The 25,105-nt window shown below is 46.0% G+C and overlaps 1 protein-coding gene across 5 annotated transcripts in view; it reads left to right on the top strand.

Annotated features, from left to right (window-relative positions):
• Window positions 1-25,105, top strand: part of LOC135907185 (phospholipid-transporting ATPase ABCA3-like) — a 279,026-nt gene that overhangs the window by 72,744 nt on the left and 181,177 nt on the right. For 4 of the 5 annotated variants that reach the window (XM_065438859.1, XM_065438861.1, XM_065438860.1 and 1 more), the window contains exons 6-8: window positions 5,565-5,802; window positions 15,590-15,781; window positions 16,840-17,018. In XM_065438859.1, the coding sequence (XP_065294931.1) occupies window positions 5,565-5,802; window positions 15,590-15,781; window positions 16,840-17,018 (609 nt within the window). Of the gene's footprint in view, window positions 1-3,860; window positions 3,947-5,564; window positions 5,803-15,589; window positions 15,782-16,839; window positions 17,019-25,105 lie in introns of those variants that run through there. The other variant, XM_070525208.1, reaches the window with a different exon arrangement.

The following is a 25,105-nucleotide window of genomic DNA, read 5'->3' as shown; positions in this document are numbered from 1 at the left end:
ACTGCAGTTTACCCTACCTATCACTTCTACATCCTGCACTATGCTGGGATCAGCAGAAATTATTAAGTCAATTTCATACCTTGTTTCACCACTAAGAGTTTTCCAGTTCCACTTTCTGTAGCTACGCTTCCTGATAAAGTTGTTCATTATTCGAAGCTTATTTCTTTCAGCGAATTCTACCAACATCTCTCCTCTAGCATTCCTAGCCATCTTCATCACCGGCTCTGGAGGAGATACTCGCACCGCTACAGGTCCCGCTACATGCACGTGAGCTGTCTTCTTCTTCACCAACTCTGCAGGCGATAGTGGCACCGCTAGAGGCACCCATCCTGGCGCGAAGCGCGACTGAAATATGTGCAAATGGCGTGCGTATAGAAAGAATAGATAATGCGAGCCTATGTACATCAGTGACAATGGTTGGAGTGCGTTCATAAGTGCAAGGAAAGTGCGGTGAAGGGCAAAAATGACTCACTGGTGGTCGTGACTGAAAGTGTCCGGACGAAGGGCGAATTCTCTTGTGCGTTGACGACATCGTATTGCGTCGTCGACGTCTGCGCGCCCAGTGTGGTGCAACTCCGCAAGCAGAGCTGAGGCGCATTGGTCCGTTCTTTGCGCGTGCCGAGAGTTCAGGCCGCTGAAGAGAACAACGCTGACGACGACGTCGTCGAACGGCGTGCAACGGTGGCAGTGGCGGAGAACTGCGAGTGTCGCTCTGCTTGTTGACCTTGCTGATTCGTGCTGCCTCACCGCTTCAGGCGTGGGTACGACTGTGCAGGGCGGCGTATTGTGACGAGCAGGAAGACCTTGATCCCGAGATAATGTGGTCAGTCCGTTCACTGCTCGTTTGTTGCGTAATCTGCCAGGGCTTTCTTCAGATGGGCTAGGGAAAGCATATGCTGTCGTTGGTGGTAGTGTCGGGTTCATAAATTCCGACAGCGATGTACCAGGCAGCACCAGCAGCGTAGGTTTCGAGCGAGACGCAGCGACAGTGAAGCCGTAGTGCAAGATCACCACTTGAGCACATGAGCCGTCTTCATCACCTGCTCTGGAGGCGATAGTCGGGCCAGTACAGGTCATGGTATACGCACGTGAGCACCCTTCTTCACCGACTCTGGAGAAGATGTCACACCGCTACACACCCGTACAATACACATGCCGAAAGAGTAGCAACCATTCTCTGCAGAATACTTATAAAACGGCAGTTCTATACCATACCAAGCATGCTTCGCATTACATAGATGTCGATTGGAGATGAGCCTACCTAATTATTAACAACATACTGATGCACGAATATTACCCAGTCAGCTAAATCGCAACATAATTAGTCGATTAAACTGGACCATTTTTGAGTAGCAAGTATTAGCAAACTACACGTTAGACGGAAGCGATTGGACAGGGCGAACGCTCTTCAGCTCTGCCAGCCCAGCGCCTTATGACGTAAAACTATTCCATTCTGGTTCGCTTCCAATCTTTTGACGTAAAATTTCGTTACCCGCAACCGTGAGCATCGGCCGGCGATCCGCAATGATGTCTGAACATCCCCATCAAATGCTCACCTCGTTCGTAGGCGGTCACCTTTGCTGGCTTACAAAAGGAACAACATATTTCCTGCACATAGCGTTTGTTCTTGTCTAATTTGCTGACAAGAGGCGAGAACACCGCTCAAGGGGAGTGGGTTTCGATGGGGCTAGCGTAGTGAAAATACAAACCTGGATGAAGAGGGTGGTGCCAGTGACTGCGATTGGCCTGCTTCCCCTTACCTTGTCATGGATGGTCCATAATCGCAGCGGCGTGCAACGGAAGGTTAATAATGTCGCTAAACCAGATGCTCAGTAAGGAATTTCCCGCGAAGGGTTGTCGTATGCGTGCCGAAATAGCTTGATAATGTTTTACGGCCGCGCAAAAAGGTTTATTATACAGAAATAAATCTATCCTCATTGGCAGATGAAAGTGGCAAGTGCCTAAGCTATCGGCGGGCAGACATCCTCTATTCCTTTTGAATGGGCCGGTTACTGGCCATTCAGGAAATAAAATGTTCTTTATTCGGCATAATAATGCGTCTTGAACGCGTATACGTCACACTGACGTCGTGAGTTTTCGCGGTTTTGTGGCGACGCGTGACAGGCAGGCGAAGGAGGCGTAGCCCTAACACTGCTGACCAACAACTCAGTTCTAATGGCGAAAAGGCGTCGAATCATGCATAAATAATTTTTTGTTTGGTTTATTGTTGCATAATCAGTGTGTACACATCGTATGGGATAGGGACATCTCGCGGTTTTCGTGATCTAGCGTGACAGACAAGCAATGTCAGGAATGACGCGAAAACTTTTTGAGCAATTCTGGAGGGCTAATTGCAGAATTCGAATAGAAAAGTTTAGAACAGCTTTACGTTATAGCACCCCTAGTTCCTGCAGAAGAGAAGAGGTTGGTAATAAACAAGCCATTGTTCTAAGGCACACTAAACTAGCTATTCCTTTCCTTCAGTTTACTTTTCGTACAAAGTCCCTTCGTGAAGAATGTTTTTGTGTGTTCCTGAATTCAAATTACTTTTACATTGATCAGCTGAGACTGTTTTATTTATACTGGCAAAAAAGGACATTGTTAAATGGGTTTGGGTAATGCGCAGCCGAACTGACTTACAGGAATCTAATACTCACATAACGCACCAACTAATGGATGGAATGTTCAAAACAAAGACATGTTATATCTGCTACCACTTGCTAGCACTGCCTGTAGTTGGAGCTGTCACTGCTGCAGCCATTTTCATCACAATAAAAAAATATTGCGATGTACGAAAACTATACTCTCTTGTCTTGTTATACCGAGTTCTGTATAGAAGTAAAACCTTACATTCACTTGTGTATAAATGAAGGTATAATTCTGAAAGTCATTTCATGGTTCGTCAATTTCTAGTTGGGCGCGGATGTTCATAAGCATGATATGCTCATAAAACTTAGCATTTTAAAGCCACGCACGCGAAATTATTCCTTATGACATTAAACGCCACTAACTACACATTTCCCATGCCATATACTTTGCTCTCTTTGTCTTCTCTAGAGCAAATAGCTGCATCCAAGAAAAAATACAAGAAATAAATCGAACGCACCTGCTTCTTCATAGAAAAGCTTGCCTTGCTGCGGTGCGGTGCCCTTCGATTAGCGTGTGAGTGACCTTCAACCCGAGTACAATGCGCCAGGACGCGGCGAATGCCAGCGCTCGTGCAGCCAGATCTGCATCCAGCAGTGGAACACACAAGCCATACACGCACTAATGGCAGGAATTTCGCTGATATTTTCATTTCAGTTGTTCAAGTACGCCGCTGTTGCAGCGTATCCCGCCGTGGTTGAATTGTTGTGGCTTTGTTCGACCTGCCGCGGGAAACACGTGAACGCACTGGCACCGAAAGTAGTTTTTGAGCTCTCGCAGAAAGAATATTCGTATGCAGGTCTTCCACTGACTGATGCGTGAAATGTGTCAGATCAGGTCGCTGTCCTAGCTGGCAGTCGTCTTGACAGGATGACCAATCTGTCTCGATGCCTCTATAGAATTATTACGTTGCCGAAGCGCTCCAGAGGATTACACCGCTCCGTAAAACGAGGCCTTTGAAGATGCGCAGCATCGTTAACGAAAGAAAAGCTACGCTGGCAACTGGCGGCCATCGGGAAAACCCGATGTGGCGAGGGACCTAACGCAAGGGAACCGTGTCTAGGAACTAACTGCATTCCACGAGTGATTCAAAGTAGCTACTGCGCTACCTGGAGATTTTCGAGCAAGACGCTTGTACTTTCCTTCCCTCCAGGCCCATTAAGAGTGGAGGGTGATTTGCGGAATGAAAAGCCGCCCTCCAGGAACATTTCGAGTGGACGATCGAGTCGAAGTGCTTTTGTGAAAGGCGGCGAGTATGTTACCCACTGGGCAACCCAGCCAATCGTCTCAGCCCTCTCGGGTACCAGCGAATTTTTTCGTATTCACAACTTTCGCATTCACAAATTCACCGAAGCACTTCAGTAGAAGTGCTTCGGTGTCCTCGGATTATTTTCACCATTCGTTGCGCAGACTTACATAGGTGGCACGGCCGCACGGATGGAAGAACATGCGTCCGCATGCGTGAGTCTAGACAGCGTGAGCAATCTGTTCTGAGACGCACTGGTGCGGTTCACTTACCCCTTGGGCGTACCCTGCAAGATCTTTTTGACGGGTGTATATATAAAACGCGATTTATCACCGAGACCTGCGCTTTCGTACCCACCCGAAAAGAAATGGGCATAGTGAATGGGAAGCGAGTTAAAAAACTCAGGTGAGGATAGCGATAAGGGCACGGAGAGTGTGAAGGCACGTATAAAACGACATACACCACTGCGCTTTCACGTTGTCCGTGTCCTAAGTGCTCTTTCTGCCAACGTACTACTCAGTGCATTCGCCTTAAAAGATTAAAGAATATAAAAAGCTCAAAGTGCAAACGAATTTGAAAGCGGCAACCTGGGGCCCTGCTTATGAGTGCCTCGTGTTCATTTCCTGTATCTATATTCACTTTCTTGTCATGGTCAACCTCAGTCGGTTCTGCGAAACCACAACTCTGTGACAATTTTCAAGTAAAGAAGAAATGAAAAGGCAACGCGAGTATCTCTTCTAGTCGCCTAATCAAACGTAACTAATATAAGACAACCCAAATGGCCCAGCCACTACATTGCTCTAGTACAAAGGTATCACCGCCAATATTAACCACCATAATTCCAGTCTTTCTTATTGCAAATTCTCCATATACTCTTGACAAAAGCGCCCGAAACATTAAAAAAACCTTCAGCGCTTCTAATTCCGCACGGCTTTTTCTGATGCAGCCTTTTTAAAAGTTTCATGAGAACCCATAAGTACAAATAGGACACGGTAACGTTATTACGTAACGCTTGTAGTGGAAGCGCAGTCGTGCACATAAGCAGCTCGTGGAGCGTATTTGCACATACTACTTACACTAAAAAAATGCGGTAGTTTTTCTTAGCCAGAAGCAGAGGACCTAATTTTGTTAGGCCCCTTACTTTCATATACAATCCGACACAAGACCAGGATTGTGCTGCTCGCATTCATGTAGAAAAAGAACGCCCCTTTATTAGATAATTCCTGAGGAAACGTTCGCACGTGTTTCTTTGGTGGTTGTAATATATCACCTAAGGCGGCGTTTTAAGAAACTACGCTTTTAATCAATGCTTACTAGTGTTGTGTTGCTTTGGATATTTTCTTGACTTATTCTTCGCTCACTCACTTATAAGGCTTTCAGAAAATTTCTATTCTCTAAACTACAACCTTCTTGAGGCACGGAAGAGTTACGGTAAGTCTTTTTCTTTTTTGCTGGGAGGTACTAGTACCTATGTCATTTATTTCTCCGTCATACTCTGTCACTCCAGTTTCCCTTCTTTTTTATTTACGCACTTTAGGTGTCTTTACATATCTGGATGCAAAAACTTTAGATTGGACATGCTCATTCGCACAGAGAAAAGCTACACATAAAGAATTAGTACTGTATGCCATCCTTCACTGGAATTTCTAATCATTTACATTATCTTTTCCAGGAGCATCAGTGCGTAATGGGGTTATCTGATGCCGAGTTCTTCTGGGGCCACTTCTTAACGGCTGTGGTGAACGGCCTGCTTGCGAGTATCGCCGCTATCACAGTAATGTTTCTGCCTGTAAAGCATGAACACCCCTACGGCGAGGGATTGAACGTGAGCCTGGTTACCGTGTCATTCGTCATCTTTCTCATTGGATATTGCCTGGTCATCATACTCATCTTGTGGGTGTTCCCTAAAGGTGTGCACAATTTGATAGCACTGCGACGCAATTGTAGTGCCGTTGGGAACTACAACCATCTACTGATCACTCATAGTGGAAGTGATTAGAATCCAATAGCCACTGCTGCTATTTAACATTGCACACATTCTATGAAAGCCCACACTGGTTTTACGCTGCAGGACCAGTGACGCCAAGTATTTGAGCCATGCTGGGCAGTCAACTTTTCACTTAATTTTTCTATCAATCTGTGCTAAGACCTTCAGTATTTAACACGCGACATTTATCTCACCTCTATCCTCTAATGTAGGCCGTCGGGCTAATTCATGACTACTGACGCTTCTGCGTCAGTTCTGCGTTCAAGTTTTCCTAGGAGGTGAATGGGCTATGGAAGGGGCTATATATAGCTACATCACAATCAATGACTGCAGATTGTTATTCTCCTATTATATGGCGTTTGCGTTTACAGGTTAATCCGTTAAGTACGCGAGTTGCATCAAACGCCACAGCCGCTGATTAACTTTACGCAGATTCCATGATAGCGCATGCCAGTTTTACGCTGAATGACTAGTCACATCCGTTATTTGAGCGATGCTAGGCACTCAGATTTTGCGGTAATTTTCTTATCAATTTGCGCTAATAGTCCTCCAGTATACCTGAAGCTGTTTTGGTGCATATTGTGATTGTAATATGCAACGCGTTTTCTTGGGCGAAATATTCTGGAAATGGTTCATATCGCCACAATGGCAGTTTGGGCATGTTCGGAATTCATAAATGTGTTAAAAAGCGTGAACTGGACCAGGTCGGAAAAGAAATATATTCGCACATTAACAGGTGCCTTTGCGTGTGTGTCTTTGTGCATTTTCCTCCCGTGTCCAGTTGACCCTTTGTAACGTTCTTGTGCCTATATCGGTGAGCAGTGTAGATAATTTCCCAATGCATCTGTGTCATTATTCATGCTTTGAGGCTGTGGCATTATAGCTTCATAGAGAAAGTACTGAAAAATTAAGGCCTAGTTTCTACCATTTTGAGATACAATAATGTTGTCTTCGTTCTGGTGTTATCACACAGGTGTCATTGCTAGCTGCATCCGGTTATTCTGCGTTAAGGTAGACTTCATTTTGAGACGAACAAAAATCAAATCGTTGCTCGCTTCTGCGTGTGTGAGCCCATTCGAGCCTTTAATTAGCAATCTCCCTGACCTTACAAAATTCTGCAATGATTGTGGGATCGAAAGTTAGTTACGTTCGTGTTCTTGGATTTTGAACAGTAATTATTTTGCCTTCTCAGTCACAAATGTTCTATACTGTGTGTAAAACTATCAAAGGTAAAAAATTTCATCCTAAACCGGCAGAGAAATTCTTCAATGAGAACACGACGGTAAGTTCTGTATTTGCTTTAGAGCGAGGTTTTATGCATAGTTTGCTTAGTATAGCGGAGAAAATATACTTTTACAAGCCCAGGTGGAAAAAGGAGTTATGGAAGAACTCATCTCTAGAGGACTGTCGACGCTAATGCGAATAGCATTCTAGCAATGTAGCGAACATGGGCTATTCTGCGCAGTATGATAGATCCGACAGGAACACGGACCACCACAAACAGAAGACAGATTAATTGAAAATGAACACGATGGCACGGCCGATGCCCTCATTGAGGACCTCAAGAGCGTCTACATAGGAGTACCGGACACAACATCAGCGCAATACATCTATGCGGGACCAGACAACGCGGTGTTGGGCGCACCCATAACAACGGCAGAGCTCTATGCAGCCGCACAATCTTTCCGGAAGAACACCGCACCTGGTCCGGACCACATTACAAATGCGATGCTGCGCAACCTGAGTCAGGAATCACTGCGGCAGCTTGCGACCTATTTCAATGATAATGTATGGTCCGACGATGGGCGCTACCAGAAGAATGGAAAGATGCTACTCTCATACTCATACCGTAACCGGCTAAACCCAGAGATCTGCAAAATTTGAGACCAATATCCCTCACGTCGTGTGCACGGAAGCTTTTTGAGAAGGGGATCCAAGCACGACTGAGCAACTACATCGAGCGGAATGAACTTTTTCCCCACTCTATTCTCGGCTTCAGGCCATACGTCTCGGCACAGGACGCCTTTCTTATGCTCCGCGACGAAGTTTTGGACCCGCCACGAAACAAAGAAGCCAGGATAGTTGTGACGCTCGGTGTCAAAAAAGCATTTGACACGATCTCTCACGAAGCAATCCTCCAAGGTCTGGAAGACATATGTTGTGGAAGATGGGTGTTTCGGTACGTCCTTACCTTCCTTTGCGACAAGAAGGCAACGATTTGGTTGGGCAGTACGCACTCTGACGTCTTTGCGATGCCCACCCGAGGAACTGTCGGGATGTCGGGATGAGTCGGGATGAGGCGACGATGTCGGGATGAGGCGACGATGTCGGGATGAGGCGACTGGCCCTAGAACTCGAGCAAGCACGGGACCTCGGATGTACGATCTACGCCGATGCCATAACGTTTTGGGCACACCGGGGTTTCTACGGAGAAAACCAAGGCCTATTACAGGAGGCCATAGACAAGGCAGTAAACTTCACCAAGCACGCGGGTATGACGTGCGCACACGAAAAATCAGACTTCATGTGCGTACGCAGCAAGCGTCATACGAAAACTGCCACACCAAGGATATACTTACATCTCGATGGCAAGGGCATTCCTGAAGTCGCCCAAATAAGAGTGCTTGGTTTACTTATCCAAGAGAGTGGCAACGTCGATGCCACAATTCGGAGCTCAAAACCAACCGGTAAGAGTGTGGCACATATGATATGACGAGTTGGACGCAGCCGCAACGGACTCGCGGAAGAAGAAACTATTAGGCTGGTGCAAGCATTTGCGATTAGCCGCATTACTTACGGCCTGCCGTTCCAAAAACTTAACCAAACTGAAATGAAGAAGGTGGACACCCTTATCAGAACGGCATACAAATCTGCTCTGGGACTCCCGAACACAGTCAGCACGGAGCGCCTGGAACGGTTGGGTATTAACAACACATATGAAGAACATGCCGCTGCAGTTCTGATATCGCAAAGAGAAAGGCTGAGCTCTACGCCCCAGGGCCGCTCTATTCTCCAAAGACTGGGATACAACGCTCGACCCCTGTTCTGCGGAGACGAAACAGACTTGTTGTCACGAGATTTGAGGGAGCACGGCCATGTGTCATCTATACCAAGAAACATGAGTTCCAGGTACTACGCAGGCCGCAGACAAGCCAGGACGAGGACTCTGCAGAAGCGATTCGGCAAGAATCCGGCCGTCTACTATACGGACGTGAGTGCAACTATTTGCAAGGACTTCTACGCGATCGCCGCAACTCACAGAGTCACCACGATAATCGCTACGGTTAAGACTACCTCGGTATGCACAGCAGAGGCAGCGGCAATAGCGCTGGTTATACGAGACGCCGACTTCAATGGTCAGTCGGCTCATGTGCTTACAGACTCGCAGGCAGCGTGTCGACTCTTCATGCGGGGAATGCTACCGCGCAGCGCCCAAAGAATACTCGGCTCACGACTGGACCTGGACCATGGCATTACGTGGTGCCCCACGCACAACGGAATCGACGGCAACGAAAGGGCAGACCGCATAGCTCGAGGAAGCAACGACCGAGCAGCGGCTAGAACCCTAGAGGAACCACTGTCCGCAGTGCGCGACATATTAGAGAATCAGAGGAGGGAGAGATGGAGCTACGGCCTTCCGCACTGCAAACTAAATAGAAGACAAGCCCAAGACTGGCATCGCATACAAACACATTCGTACCCGCACCTAAACCTCTTACACAAGAAGCACCCGACACATTACGCCGACACCTGCCCGTGGTGCGGAGCAAAACCCACGCTGGCCCACATAACGTGGGAATATACGGCGCGGCCAACCAACGTCAATTCACCTTTTCTAAGCGTCACAGACTTCGTACGGCAGTGGGAGGCACTACTCGCAAGCGAGGATCAGGGGAGCCAATTGGCCCTCCTGGACCAAGCTCAGCGAGCCGCAAGAGCCCTGCACTGAGGGCCCCACCCCGACCTGCCATTACGCCGATCAACTGAGCTATAACGTTTTTTTTCTCTCTCTCTCTGACAGATCGTATACTCTTGGGGTGACGTACAGATAAGAAGCGTGGCGATAATTGTGTGATATTCTTTACTTCATCCACATGCCACATACTCAAATTTCGTCCCACTTTTCTGTGGTACTCGCATGCCAGCGTCGTCCATGAGCATGGCGGCATGACGACGGCTGTATGACCCCGACGCACAGACAATGCAATAAAGAAGACAGAATGAAATAGATGGTACGACAAAGGTTGTATAACTACAGAGACATTACGCCAATGGTGTGTCGATTTTTAAATTTTTACTTGGGTGTAAGGAGAACAGCGTGGCGACGACTTTCTGACCACGATGGCGAGGCGACAACCAGTTGATGAAGGTGGCATGATGACGATGGCATGGCCAAGGTGACCTGACGGCAGCAGTATGACCAGGCATGCATTATGGCCTCTGTCTGGCGATGATGCAACGACGGTGATAGTACTCCAACGAACACAAGGGACTTTTGAATGACGCCAGCATAATTGCGAAAGAATGACGAACAAGAAATGACGTCCATAGGGCCCAAAGGTGGTATGACGGCAACGGGTTGACCACAATGGGAGGACGCTACTGAAGGAATGACAGTGGAGAAACAACAGCGTGCCAATGATGGCATGATGAAAACTTCGTGAAGACGACTATTTGATGATGATTTCACGTCGAGAGCTGGAAGTGGAAGTTACAATGACAACGTAAGAGCCGCGACGGCATCACGTAGACGGTATGACAACGCATGCTTAACGAAGACTTTATGATGAGAATGGCGCGGAAAAGGCATGCGGACAACGTGTTTATGACAAGTGAATGATGGCGATGTGCGTAGCGGTGGCTGTGTCATGGAACCTGTCTGACGGCGTTCTCGTGACGACGACCGCACGAAGAAAGTCGGGTGACCACGATGGCACCGCCAGGACGGCGTGACGACAGTTTGACAACGCATGCGTGGTAGCGACTGTCTGGCGATGACGGCGTGGCAAGGGCCGCACGATCGCTATTGAATGATTACAGTCTAATTAGGATGGACTAACGTAGATTGACTTCGACAGAGCGGTGATGGCGGTATGACGAAGACAGCACGATGTCAATGGCATGATGTTGCTGAAGTGATGACAATACGCCAACGTGTCCACGACGTCATGACGACAATGGCGTCACGGCGATTTCACCGTGAGAGTAGAAATTTTGATGACGCTTAGGCTTCGCCCTTGAGAGTGGCACGCGATAAATTTCAAAGATCCCCTGCTTCTTGTCGCTTTTCGCCACAACGGGAGCTCTTTTTTTACAGATGCGCCGAGGCGAGCGCGATGCTGTTTGAAGGAACCGAACGGGCCGCGCCGCACGGAAAACGGCTTCGTGCTTGATTTTTCGCATAAGAGATTTATGTTTCCTAGTAGACTGAAATTAGAGTCCGACGTTATCATGTTTGTAGCTCTGTTTAGGTCGTACTTTACGATTATTCTGACGTATTTCACTTTGAAGAACGGAATTAGTTAAGTAACAAGTCTGCCCCGCGTGGGGCGCGTGTGTGGTTGTGGTTCGGAATGGTTTTTTTGCCAAGCGACGTTTGACGCCGACAACGAATTTCTTTTAGACATGAGGCTCTTAACGCTAGCGCGCTAATATGGCGCAGCTGAAATGAATATCGAAAGAAGAGCATCGCTACCAGGAACACCTTCTTGCCCAAGCAATTAGGCTGCCCCACTGAGTTGGGGTAACAGGTTTGGACGGACGGACGGACGGACGGACGGACGGACGGACGGACGGACCGACCGACCGACCGACCGACCGACCGACCGACCGACCGACCGACCGACCGACCGACAGACAGACAGACAGACAGACAGACAGACAGACAGACAGACAGACAGACAGACAGACAGACAGACAGACAGACAGACAGACAGACAGACAGACAGACAGACAGACAGACAGACAGACAGACAGACAGACAGACAGACAGACAGACAGACAGACAGACAGACAGACAGACAGACAGACAGACAGACAGACAGACAGACAGACAGACAGACAGACAGACAGACAGACAGACAGACAGACAGACAGACAGACAGACAGACAGACAGACAGACAGACAGACAGACAGACAGACAGACAGACAGACAGACAGACAGACAGACAGACAGACAGACAGACAGACAGACAGACAGACAGACAGACAGACAGACAGACAGACAGACAGACAGACAGACAGACAGACAGACAGACAGACAGACAGACTAAAAATGCCAAAAACAACATGCAACAAGCCAAAACGTTAGGAAAAGTATCGCTAATTTTGTTCCGCTAATGATAACGTCGCGTAGGTCAGATTTCGAAAGTTTACGGGTGTTTCTTCCAAACTTTGCTGCATTAGAAGAAGCGTAAGCAGTAGGATCATGTCTGCATTTCTTTAACTAGGCCTGCTGAAAGTTCGTGGCAGCTGCAGCTCAGCTGTGAAGACTGTAGTGCTCGCTTTTCCTGCTGACAGCTGCAAAGAAACCTTGCTAGCTTAACACGGAGAAAATTGTGAACATACGTATTAGATATTTACGTGTTCTGAAATTATTCACAAGCCAAACTGAAAAAAAAAACATTGTGCGACATTACTGAGGGGCCAGAACCCCTATCTGATCATCAGCCACATCAGGACGGGGTGGAGGGGACCCTCTTTAGAACCTCTAGGGTCTTTTGACACGCCACTAAATCTAACTACCAGGGTGTTTTCGCATTTCGCCCCCATAGAAATGTGGCCACCGAGGCCGGGATTTCATGATCCCAGATCCTCGGGCTTAGCAGCCAAACTGCTTAACCACTAAGCAACCACGGCAGGTAATAACCCCAAGTACCACCGCACCCATCTACTTCAGAGTTTGTTCATTGTATATACGCTCACAGCAACGCTGCTGATCGGTGCCAGGCGACGTCCACCTTTCTTAGTGGCACGAGCATCGAGTGACTTTCATGTTGTTCGCGCAGCACATCCGGGTCACCTCCTGAGGCGCCTGGGTACAAAACTCAAAATGGATCGAGAAAAAAAACTGCCAAGAAAGCACAGTACAAAATTTATGGATTTCGTTGCAGGTGCGACATCAGAGCATAGATTTAGTTACAAGGAAAGTTACGGGATTGTATGGAATAATTACAATTATTTATACATCACTGAATACCACACACCGAAGCACCGAATTGCAGACTTTAGGGACCCTCCACTTGAGCACGACATCGGCGAAATTACTGGAAAAGCGGAAGCAGAAAGAGGAACTAATGAGCTCACTAATGACATTGCACACAAGCAGGTGGCACACTGAGGAGAAGCAAGACGACGTGTGTGCCGGCTTTATATAGCGTCGCCATTTTGGCCTCCGTTAGCTTCCTTGTAAATAAATTGTAAATAGCATTCAGCTTCAGCTACACGTAGCATTATTTGGTGGAGGTGGACGTTCCCCGTACCGGTCATGCAGCTTCGCAGTGGTCGCAACGGCGACAATGCAACTTCGGCTCCTGCTGGCGGCACTTCACCTACGCAAGCGTCTCCGACTGCAGCCCCGACCTACGTCGCCGTTTCCCCACCTCGGGATCCTGGTGTTTTCAACGGAGTCGGCAGTCCTGATGTTGACGACTGGCTCCGCTTATACGAACGTGTCAGCACCAGTCACAGGTGGGATCCGACTATTATGCTTGCCACCGTTCTTTTCTACCTCGACGGAGCTCCACTGGCGTGGTTCCAGACTCACGAAGAGGGGATCTCGAGCTGCGATCTCTACAAAGACAAGCTCCGCGACCTTTTTGGCAATCCCTTTTTGGCAAGAAAGCCCTTGCCACACGTGTACAGACGTCGACCAAGTCCTACGTGCCGTAACATCTCGACTTCTTGGCCCTTTGTGCCAAGGCTGACCCCACCATGTCTGATGATGATAAGGTTAACCCCGTCCTCGAAGGCATTGCTGACGACGCCTTCAATTTACTGGTGTTTACAAACGTCACCAACATCGACACCATCTTCAAGGAGGGCCGCCGTCTCGAGCATGCTAAAAGCCGCCGGGTATCCCAGCACATCACGCGGCTTCCCAACACAGCCGCTACGTCATCCTGTGACGACCTCTTCCACCAGCCATCGCGATGTGACAACTTGACCCGCCTCATTCGTCGTAAGGTCGAAGCGGCACAACCGGTGACCCCTTCATTCCCGTTACCTGATCATTCTCCGGTGACCATCTCCTTGATCCAGGCCGTCGTCCGTCAAGAGCTGTCCAACGTCGGCCTCCAATCAACTCGTTCCGTACGCTCAGAACCTCTTTCTCCATGCCCGTCCCCACCCCGCTCTTCTTACTCCTGTTATGGACAGCGCAACCCCTCCGAATGGCGAACCGTGGACGACAAGCCGATCTGTTTTAACTGCCGACGCATTGGACATGTCGCTCGCCACTGCCGCAGCCACTGGACTTCTCCGGCGCTATTCTCCTGATTACCCCAGGCTTCTACCAAAATAATGTTACGTGTAGCTGAAGGTGAATGCTATTTACAATTTATTTACAAGGAAGCTAACGGAGGCCAAAATGGCGGCGCTATATAAAGCCAGCACACACGTCGTCTTCCTTCTCCTCAGTGCAGCCACACTGTGGCGGCTGTTCCGTAGCATTATTTATCTGCATGATCAATGGAAAAGATTTGCCCGACAGAGACTGAAAATCTACGTAGCAGAGCGGACGTGACCTCACTCCCTCTTGAACTTGCTGCTCCTCTCCCGGTGCGCACCTGCAGCCTCACTCGCTTGCTCACAACAGCTGCACGCCCGCGCTTGATACATCCTTTGATGTCTGCACCGAACAAGGCGCGATAAGGTGCGGTTCGTGCGCCGCTCGCTAGGAGGCTACGTCCCGCCAGGTGGAGCGCACTGCGTCTCCTCCTCGCCCGCCTCGCTCCTCGCCCACATATCGTGCCGGGCGACAGACGATCGCTCGCTTACTCTTCCGGGTTTGGTTGATGCATTGCATTCGTCTAAATTTAACCGAAAGAACGCCGAAGTGCGTATGCCACTATGAGACATCCAAGTTTGCATCATCACCATAACACACATTATCTGCCTTTTTTTTTCGCTGCATGCAGGCCACGAAACCGCACATTACGCATCGTACCGTGTCGTCTGCGGCGCCGCGCGAATTTTGTCCCGAAACATTACTTAGTGAAGCACGGCTTTTATGGTTTGTCTATAGTGCTGATTACGCTTGGCTGTGAATCAATTCATCTATCGGATGCATCGGATGCGCTGCATGTTGCTGGAATGGAGAAGATTAGGAAGCTCCCACGGGACTCACCTGTACCTCCCTCTAAGTGCTCCAGCAGATAATGCATCTTGCCAGTAGCTCTATTTGTAGTATCTGTAAACCATGTGTTAACCAAGCATGGGAAACCGAAATGGTACAGCCTATTGCCCGTGCCCAAAGCAATATATTGAATAAACTCCATTTTATGAAATGGCGCCAGAAGACACTTTAGCTTTTTTATGATGCTGTGGTATCTAAACTCTTGCTAGCGAAGGTGGCCATGTTGCTTTTCGCCAAAACTCTAGTTCGTTTTGGAGGCATTGTGATTCAAGGAGAGACCCATGCATATTCCGTGTGGGGCTACTGGCTCCGTGCTATTATTAAGGCACTAACTGCTTGTAATATTGTTTGCAGGATCGCTTCCACTAGTCGCGCCCGGTGTGCTACTAGGTTTTGCTCCCTTTATCATCACAAGATCGACGCTGCCATTGCCGTTGCCCATATATTTCCTAGAATCAAGGAAGTCGAAGCTCGCCACGTGTGTTTTGCCCAACATAGCTTTATACTCTGTAATGAGGATTATCTGCATCGCCAGAGACTACGAAGGTTTGTATTGCCTATATTTTATTCTGCAGAGACATTTTCAGATGGTGAATCGACGGTTTTCAAACTTCTGCTAAGCAGAGAGCACTGCTTTGATGGTAGTTGTATTTTCGTTACCATTTGCCTTGATGTTTGTACTGTTAGTACTGCATTTTAATATTATTCCTTATTTATTTTCATGTGCTCATCTATATCTCCACTCCCCTATATCATACTTTGGCGATAGAGGGTAGTTAAAATATGATAATCTCATTCACTGCATACCTTCCCCCACAAGCTTGCCGAGAAAAACTATTTCCCTGTTTTCGCAAATTCAGATTTGGGCTCCCGAGCTAGACCTTCATTTTAATTGTGTTTAATATAGTATGTGGAGTTATTCAAAGTGTTTTATGCGGATCATATACTCCCTTTTGTTGAATCCGTATTCGGTTCCAGAAATAATTATTCAAAATTTTTCAGTATTTATTCCGCTCGAATACCATTTGTGACCACAGTTGTTCCAGAAGGGCTTATGTTTGGCATAAAATACAGCTTCTTTTGTGTACAATACACGTATTTTACACAAAAAAAGAAAGCTATGAGCGCAGCGAGCCTGGCATATTTCCAGATGATTTCCAAGACAACGCTTCCATATTCTGCCACTGATACCGTGATCTTAAAAACGCTAATTAAAAAATTATTTTCACCTTTATTAGAAACTTGAGAGAAGCAATGGCAATAGCGACATTTTATGCGGTTACTTTTTATTGCACCCCAATTTCTTTGCATCTTCTAACTTGCAGCCAACAGGAGAAATTCATCTTCAAATTTTAGCGCTCACTGTGTGTAATACTGAACGCGGCAGCTCAGGGAGCACACTATCTTACGACAACGTCAGGTTATTTGCGCTCACAGTTGTTTTGTTACGAACCTACAGGGACCTAAATAAAGCAATATTCTTTTTGTCTTTGAAAAAATGCCTCATATATACAAATATTGCATAAAAGCATAAAAATTACCCATGCTGAAGGCACAGTTTGAAAAAAGCACTCAATTTCCTCTCGAAACCTTGGACATTGCAGGAGGCGCATCATGGTCACTCGTGACCAGGAGAGTGCTTGACAAAGACAACGTCACAATTGGGGAACTTTGGGGAGGGATGCTTCTCTGCGACGTTGTTATGACATTCTTGGCATTTTACCTATCGAAGGTTCTCCCCTGGAGCACCAACAACCGACAAAGCCCAATATTCTGCCTTCTGGTACGTATAACCGTATTACAGGATTCTCTGACAGCTGACACAAGAGTTTCTTTAAATTATTATGGCGCTTGGAATTAGTTGAAATAATTATTACGCACGTATACCTTCATCTCGCTTCGCTTGAATAACTGTGCGGTACTGTTCTCTTGTTGAAATAGCAAACTCACTGAAATGTTCCTTTTACTTGAGAACCTACTCACTTAGTCAATAATTTTGAAGTGAGATTACAGGCTCAGCGTCCTTTAGATTTCACATTGCATTCTGATTTCATGGTGGATAGATATTCCTCAGCTCAGTCATAATTACAAGGACATGATGCGCAATATTCAGCTTTGAATTTCTTCCGATACCAGGAGCATTCATAGAAACGAACGCCGCGGTGTTTAAGATGTTATTACATTCCAACGAATTATTACACTGTTATTAGCAAACGCAGCTAATCTGTTCCTTGGAGCATATATACACATGCCTTAAGTACTTTATTTAGCACGGAGCATTAAGTTTTGCGAGAGTGCGGCGAGGTTACAAAGGAAGGCTACGGCTATCCCTCGGGTCTGGATCATCATCATCATCGTCATCATCATCATCAATCTGTTTACGCCCACTGCAGGGTAAAGGTCTCTCCCATACTACTCCAACTACCCCGGTCATGTACTAATTGTGGCTATGTTGTCCCTGCATAATTCTTAATCTCATCCGCCCACCTAACTTTCTGCCGCCCCCTGCTACGCTTCCCTTCCCTTGGAATCCAGTCTGAAACCATTAATGACCATCGGTTATCTTCCCTCCTCATTACATGTCCTGCCCACGCCCATTTCTTTTTCGTGATTTCAACTAAGATATCATTACCTTGCGTTTGTTCCCTCACCCAACCTGCTCTTTTTTTATTCCTTAGTGTTACACCCACCACTCTTCATTCCATAGCTCGTTGCGTCGTCCTCAATTTAAGCAGAACCTTTTTCGTAAGCCTCCAGGTTTCTTCCCCCTACGTGAGTACTGGTAAGACACAGCTGTTATACACTTTCCGCTTGAGGGATAAAGGCAACTTGCTCTTCATGATCTGAGAATGCCTGCCAAACGCACTCCAGCCCATTCTTATTGTTCAGATTATTTCAGTCTCATTATCCGGATCCGCGGTCACTACCTGCCCTAAGTAGATGTATTCTCTTGCCACTTTCAGTGCCCCGCTACCTATGGTAAACTGCTGTTTTCTTCCGACACTGCTAAAGATTACTTTAGTTTTCTGCAGATTAATTTTTACACGCACCCTTCTGCTTTGCGTCTCCAAGTCAGTGAGCATGTATTCCAATTGGTCCCCTGATTTACTAACCAAGGCAATATCATCAGCGAATCGCAAGTTACTAAAGTATTCTCCATTAACACTTAAGCCCAATTCTTCTTTATCCAGGTCTCTGAATACTTCCTGTAAACACGCTGTGAATAGCATTGGAGAGATCGTATCTCCAGGCCTGACGCCTTTCTTTTTTATCTATTTATTTCGTGTACCCGCATGGCCAGGGGCATTAAAGAGGGGAGTGGTTAGATCAAGTACAGAAAAAAAGTAAGGTGTAGCAAAATTGTTATTAGTTCAGAAATAGATTGCTCTCGGTATACAATGTTATCTAAGTGTTCTTGCAGTGCTGGGTAATAAAATGAAATACGGTGCATGCAGTGCAGTAATACAGTGTACCGTTAATAACATACCGTGATACAATTGGTAGTACAAAAACACGAATGAAATGCTCCTCTTTATACAATGTTATCTAATAGTGCCATGAAGTGCTGATGGTCAACAATAGTAGCGGTTGAGGTGGGTAGGTGATTCCACTCAGAAGATGTACGCGGAAGGAATGCATGAGACATGACATTGGTTTCGTATAATGAAATTCCAATTTTGGTATTATGATCTAACCTTGATGAAATGTATTGAGGAGGGGAGATAAATTCATCGCGAAGGGAAGGATGATGAAATATTTTATGAAAAAGTGAAAGTCTAAGGCCTTTACGGCGACAGGCTAAAGATGGCAAATCAAGGCTTACTTTCGATACACAAGTGCTGGCAGTTTGGTTATAATTACAAAACGGAAACAAGCAGATTTATTTTATAGCATTTATAATGAGTGGATTAGGTTTTTCTGAACGGGATCCTGAAGTGATCTGGCGTACTCAAGCTTTGAGCGGACTAGTGGCTTGTATAGCATTAATTTTAGGGAAGACGGTGCCTTAGTGAAATTGCCTTTTAGGTATCCCAGCATGCGGTTAGCGGTTTTAATTACGTAAGATGCGTGCATGGACTACGAGAGGTTCCTAGTGATAAGGATACCAATATCTTTGTAGGTTGAAACAGGGTCTAAGGGGAGATTATTAACGCAGTAAGAAGGAAGCTGGTTAGAAATTCTGGACACGCGCATCAATTTACATTTTTTTTTATATTTAATTCCATTGACCATGAATGCCACCAAGTAGAAATAGCATTAAAGTCGGATTGAAGAGAAGATATATCAGTGTCGCATATCATTTCCCTGAACATTACACAATCATCGGCGAATAAATAAATGCTAGAGGAAACACAAGAGGGTAGATCATTTATTTAAATTAGGAAAAGAAGGGAACCAATTACCCACCCTGGAGGTACGCCGCACTTTATTCTGCTTTGTTGGGAGTTTGAGTCATTAGCAAAGACAAACTGTGAACGGTTAGAAAGAAAGCGCTCAAGCCATGCAAGCAGTCTGGGATCAATGTTAATTCGATGCAGCTTAAACATTAGAAGTTTATGGCACACTTTGTCAAACGCTTTCGCGAAGTCTAAAAATATACAGTCGGCAGTTGAAGAGTGGTCAAGAATGACATTTAGCTTATGCGTAAATAAAACTAGTTGTGTTTCACATGAATATGTCATGCGGAAGCAATATTGTGATGGCGAAAAGTATGAATTACTTTTGAAAAATCTAGCAAGACTATGGGCAACTGTACGTTCTAACATCTTACATTGAATGGAAGTGAGTGAGATAGGGTGGTAGTTATACGGAGAATGCTTGTCACCGGGCTTATGGAGTGGGATCACCTTCCCGATATTCTATTCAGCAGGCAAAGAACCATTATCTAGCGACTGTTGGAATGTCATTGCTGAAAAAATTGAAGAATAACAGCTAGCGCTTTTCAAAAATTTCGCGTTTATGAAATTGTGTCCTGGAGCAGAAGAGAGTTTTAAAGATGAGACAATTGGTACGATGCCTGCTGGTTCAACGATTATGGGAAACATTGCTTGGTAATCGTAGTCGTGCGTGGATGGAAGAGTTATGTTTGCAGTTGATGAAAAGTTGTGCATGAAAACATCATTAGGTGCGGACGCACATTCATTAGTTAGAATACCATTTCCAGAGCTGTCGATTGAGAATATCATGCCATCCGCCTTGGGGTTAATGACGCACCAGAATTCCTTGGTGTGGTTTTAAGCATTGATGGCAAGGCATTGCCAAGAAAGTGATCCTTGGCTTGTTTAAGTGAGGCTACATACTCATCCGCCGCCAGATTCTATTTGGTGCAGCGGTTTTCACTAGGTTAAAGTTTGGATAATTTTTGCAGACGTTTTAACGCGATAGCGTTAAGGAGCTCGTGTCGCAGAAAAGCCGGTGTCGTCGGCGTTGGTGTCGGCGGCGTTGGCCGTGAGCGATAAATCCCGGCAGGCATTTCATGCATAAAAAACAACTTGCAAGATGGACTGGGTGGGAATCGAACCAGGGTCTCCGGAGTGTGAGACGGAGACACTACCACTCAGCCACGAGTTTTTTTTTTTTCTTTATTACCGGCTTGGCAAGTACATACAAATATTGTCAAATGAATCCGAATGTTAAAACGTCTAGTCTTTACTAAGACTGACGTGTCATGTTAAAATGGCTTCATCGAAGCCAAACTGTCCAACACTGAAAGCCAATTTGGCGGATCACTTAGCAGTTTCAACACTTCGCTTGTATAATTAACATTCTCGGTAAAATAATACATTGCTGGCCTTGCATCAACATCAGCATTGCGTACAGCCATACGAGTTCGCCACACACTTTGCATACACAATAGCATCAACATGTCCACCGGCACACCGTCAGGTTCAGCACATGGCAAAAACCTTATTCCGAACGCAGTGATAGGAAGCTTCGATGCTTCAAAGCGGTACAAAAGCGTCTCTAGTAAATACGGTGTCGCCTTAGAAACGAGCTGTTTCGTGCGTCGCTTGCTCAGGTGCACATTTCGTTGCCGCGCCGAACGCTGCGTTGCTCGACGCTCACCGCGTCCGATGCGGGGCGCGTAGTCGCTGTGCCGTAGCCCATTGACGGGTCGACGGGAACGCTGTCGCGTTCCACTCTTGAAGGCGAAGCAAAGTAACGCATGAGTTGTTTCTTCGTCTAGCCGAACCAAATATAGCCAAGCAACAGCAGTTCACCAGGCTAAACAGTGGTTCAACAACTAAAACAAAGGCTAGTATGCTTCGCATCCTGGGCTTATTTATTAGGCATGCGCTTGAAACGAATGTTATACCATGGGGCGTTTAGATTACATGCAAGGGTGTGCAGTGGGATGTATTTGTTTGTTAGCTCAGCAATTTTTGCAGCAAACATGTTCCAGTTGGTCTGAACGCTACGGCAGTCGACGTTGTTCAGAAACGCGTCTAGAAAAGCAGATAATTTGGTGTTGACGGCTTGAAAATTTCCTTTCACGTAGTCTGGAAAAGTTTAGAATTTTTTACCGGTTTTTGGTCGAAAAATATTTATGTCAAACGAAAGTACTGAATGGTCGCTCAAGCCGGGTAAATAGGTGATGTCGGAAACAAGGTCAGGCCACGATGCTAATACAAGGTCAAGTGTGTGCTCAACCGATTCGGAAGTTTGTGTGGGTTGAGTAACAAGTTGTGAAAGTGAAAAGACAGAGCACATGTCTAAGAACTCATTAGCTGATGAAGAAAAATGGTGTAAAGTTGGAGGGTCAGTGTTCCATATTATGTCCGGTACATTAAAATCGCCAAGCAAAAATAAAGGTAATGTAGGATGACGAGATGTAACTATGTTAATGATATCATGCATCTCATTTACGAAATTATATGATAAAGTGGGGGGGTTGCAATAACAAACAGCAATGATTATCTTCTGGTGATTTATTTCAATGATGGCCCAACCCATTTCGACGTCAGTATTGACATGAATACACTGAGATGGGAAATCTTTAGAAATGGCTAAGAGCAAGCCGCTTCCGTAACACATTGTACGGTCACAACGTTACAGTGAAAAATGGTGTGCAGTTTGCAGAATTTCGTTATATGGATTCTGTGAATGTAGCCATGTTTCGGTAAGCACAAAAAGGTCGGCATTGCAAGTCTCCAAGGCAGATGCTAAGGAAGTGCGCTTATTCATGATTCTTCGAATATTAGTAAAGAACACGGGTGCGATGCACGATTCTCGTCCGCATCCCCTCATGTTTTCCTAACTGGGTATGTGCTGGGAATTTACATGTCAGCCATAATCTCGTGGTTCATATGGCGCATGCTCGTTGACGGTGTCTGTTGCCGGGTCATAGACGAACTGTTTTTTATTCATCATTAGTTTGGTGTACCTTAACTGGAAAGGGCATGGTTGGGGCTGGATTTTAGGATACTTAATAAGGGTTTTTACCGTCATTACGGGTGGCAGGCGAAAAATCTTCGGAGATAGAAACAGCCTTTTTTTTCGGCTGTGCGCGCACGCAAATTACTTTTACTTTATTTTCCTGCTGGTGAATTAACTACAATTGGGCGACACTTACTAGGCGTGTAGTGATTAATGCGATGAGCACGTTCGATTGCCGTGTCAGGCAAGCTGTCGATTACGTCGGTTAGTGCTTCCCTTATGCGTGATTCGGACTGTTCCTACGATTCGCGATAGTCACGAATGCCATGAAATATGAGGTTATTGCTTCGCGATCTGTCCGCAAGTTCGTCAACGCGCAGTAGCAAAGAGTCAAGCCGAGTTGTTCGGTCGTGAGCCGACGCCTGAATGCCAGTCATCATAGAGATGGTCTAAAATATTTGTTTTTTCTTCAAAGTTGTCGAATCTTTTCTGGATACATTCCATTGTTGTCTCGATGTTCTTTAGACCGACCTTAATAGCATTGACGTCGTTAACCAACTCGGCCTGACCTTTAGCACATTGAACGAGCCTCAAGCCAGATTGAACGTACAGAACGAGCCTGAATATCTTTTAACAACCGGAAAAGAATTTCCGTCTGCTCAGAAGGATTTGAGGGCAAATTCTGCAGCTCAAGTAAGTCCTCAGTACGCGTAGTAGGACCCGGATTAGTTTCCACGTTACCTGAGCGCATCAACAGCAACGCAATAGAGAAACAATCTCCGACAATTTCACAGAGCACTTGTTGGCACGGAAGCAATAGCAAAAATGGGTCGTCACTTTTCTTAGGATAAAGCGGTAAGTTTTTACAGACCTGCGAAGTAGAAAGGTGCGCTGTATGAGCCATGGTGCTCCAAATCCTGCTTCCGTGCCAACTAAACGGAAAGACGCTCGGACAGCCGCTTAAGTTGCCACTGCGATGTGACGTCACAGGTGACGACGCTGGTGCGCAGAAGGCTGGGCGCAGAAGTTGTAGTGGGTCGATGTGGAGATAGTTGCCGGTCTGCTGGTATATTGTGGCCTTGCTTGATAGTAGCAGTGGTTTCAAAGGGTCACACAGCCAATGCATGGACTAGTACACGGACACAGCAGCAGCGAGAACGCAAAGATCGCCTGCGAAGTGGAAAGGTGCGCAGTATGAGCCATGGTGCTTTATATGCTGTTTCCGCACCCACTAACTATTGGGATTTTGTTGCTTCTTTTATGGAGGACTACGGTGGCTGTATAGCCGCTATAGATAGCTTTCCTTATTTTTTCATATGGCTCGTCTACACCCTGATTCTGTAATGTGTCCATGACTGCTGAGGTATCAACTGAATCAAATGCTTTCTCGTAATCACTGAAAGCTACATATAAGGGTTGTTTATATTCCACACATTTCGCTATCACCTGATTGATAGTGTGAATATGATGTACTGTTGAGTACCCTTTACGGAATCCTGCCTGGTTCTCTGGTGGAAAGAAGTCTAAGGTGTTCCTGATACTATTTGCGATTACCCTAGTAAATACTTTGTAGGCAACAGACAGTAAGCTGATCGGTCTATTATTTTTCAAGTCTATGGCATCCCCTTTCTTATAGATTAAGATTACTTTAGCGTTCTTCCAAGATTCCGGTACCCACGAGGTCATGAGGCCTTGCGTAAACAGGGCGGCCAGTTTTTTTTAGAACAATCTGCACACCAACCTTCATTAAGTATGGATACGCCCCTACGATTTCCATTTTCGATTTCGCCAGAAGAGCTTCCGTCATGTTTAAGCTAACGGGCAACTAATGTAGCAGTAATGCCTTTATTAAAATCCTTTGGTCTGCTTGCCATGTAAGATCGTTCATTAAATAGTACTACAAAGCAACTTTAGGGGCCACTTGTTTACAGAATGCCTAGTGCAGCCTATTTTTGAAGGCCCAACTAAAGATCACCCAGTCTAATGGTATTCCAACAGCCTTTCACGCATTGAAATAAAAGAATCATGAATATGTTTATTTCTGGCCTAATGCATCCCTTGAGCCTGACTATTGAAGGGAAAAAGTAGACAGTAGAAAGCAGCAAAGTAAAGGGAAATAAACATGTAAGAAATCAATGCAATACTATAAGGTATATTTAAAAAGAAATTGTCGTCGAAACAATAAACATGTAAGGCAGCTATCAGACAGTTTTTCAACTACCCGTAGGTTTGCATAATAATAGAACAGGTACAGTGTTGGGCACGACATTGTATATTTCAGTTTTTTTTCCTTTTTACTGGTGTGTAGGGTGTCCCACAAAATTTGAGGCTATGATTTAGCAATGAAAGGCACTCCGGACGTGAGCTGAACCGAATGCATAATGTTGGCACTGGCTTCGAGTTACTAAGGCAAATTTTTATTTCCCCCATGAGTAACGAATTAGTTATGTTTTAATTATCACATTTTTAGGTATTGCTGCTTTCGTTTGTTTT

Source organism: Dermacentor albipictus, chromosome 9, assembly GCF_038994185.2.
Source record: "Dermacentor albipictus isolate Rhodes 1998 colony chromosome 9, USDA_Dalb.pri_finalv2, whole genome shotgun sequence".
Taxonomy (NCBI): domain Eukaryota; kingdom Metazoa; phylum Arthropoda; class Arachnida; order Ixodida; family Ixodidae; genus Dermacentor; species Dermacentor albipictus.
The sequence above is the reverse complement of the archived record's forward strand: the minus strand, read 5'-3'. Positions and strand labels throughout refer to the sequence as shown.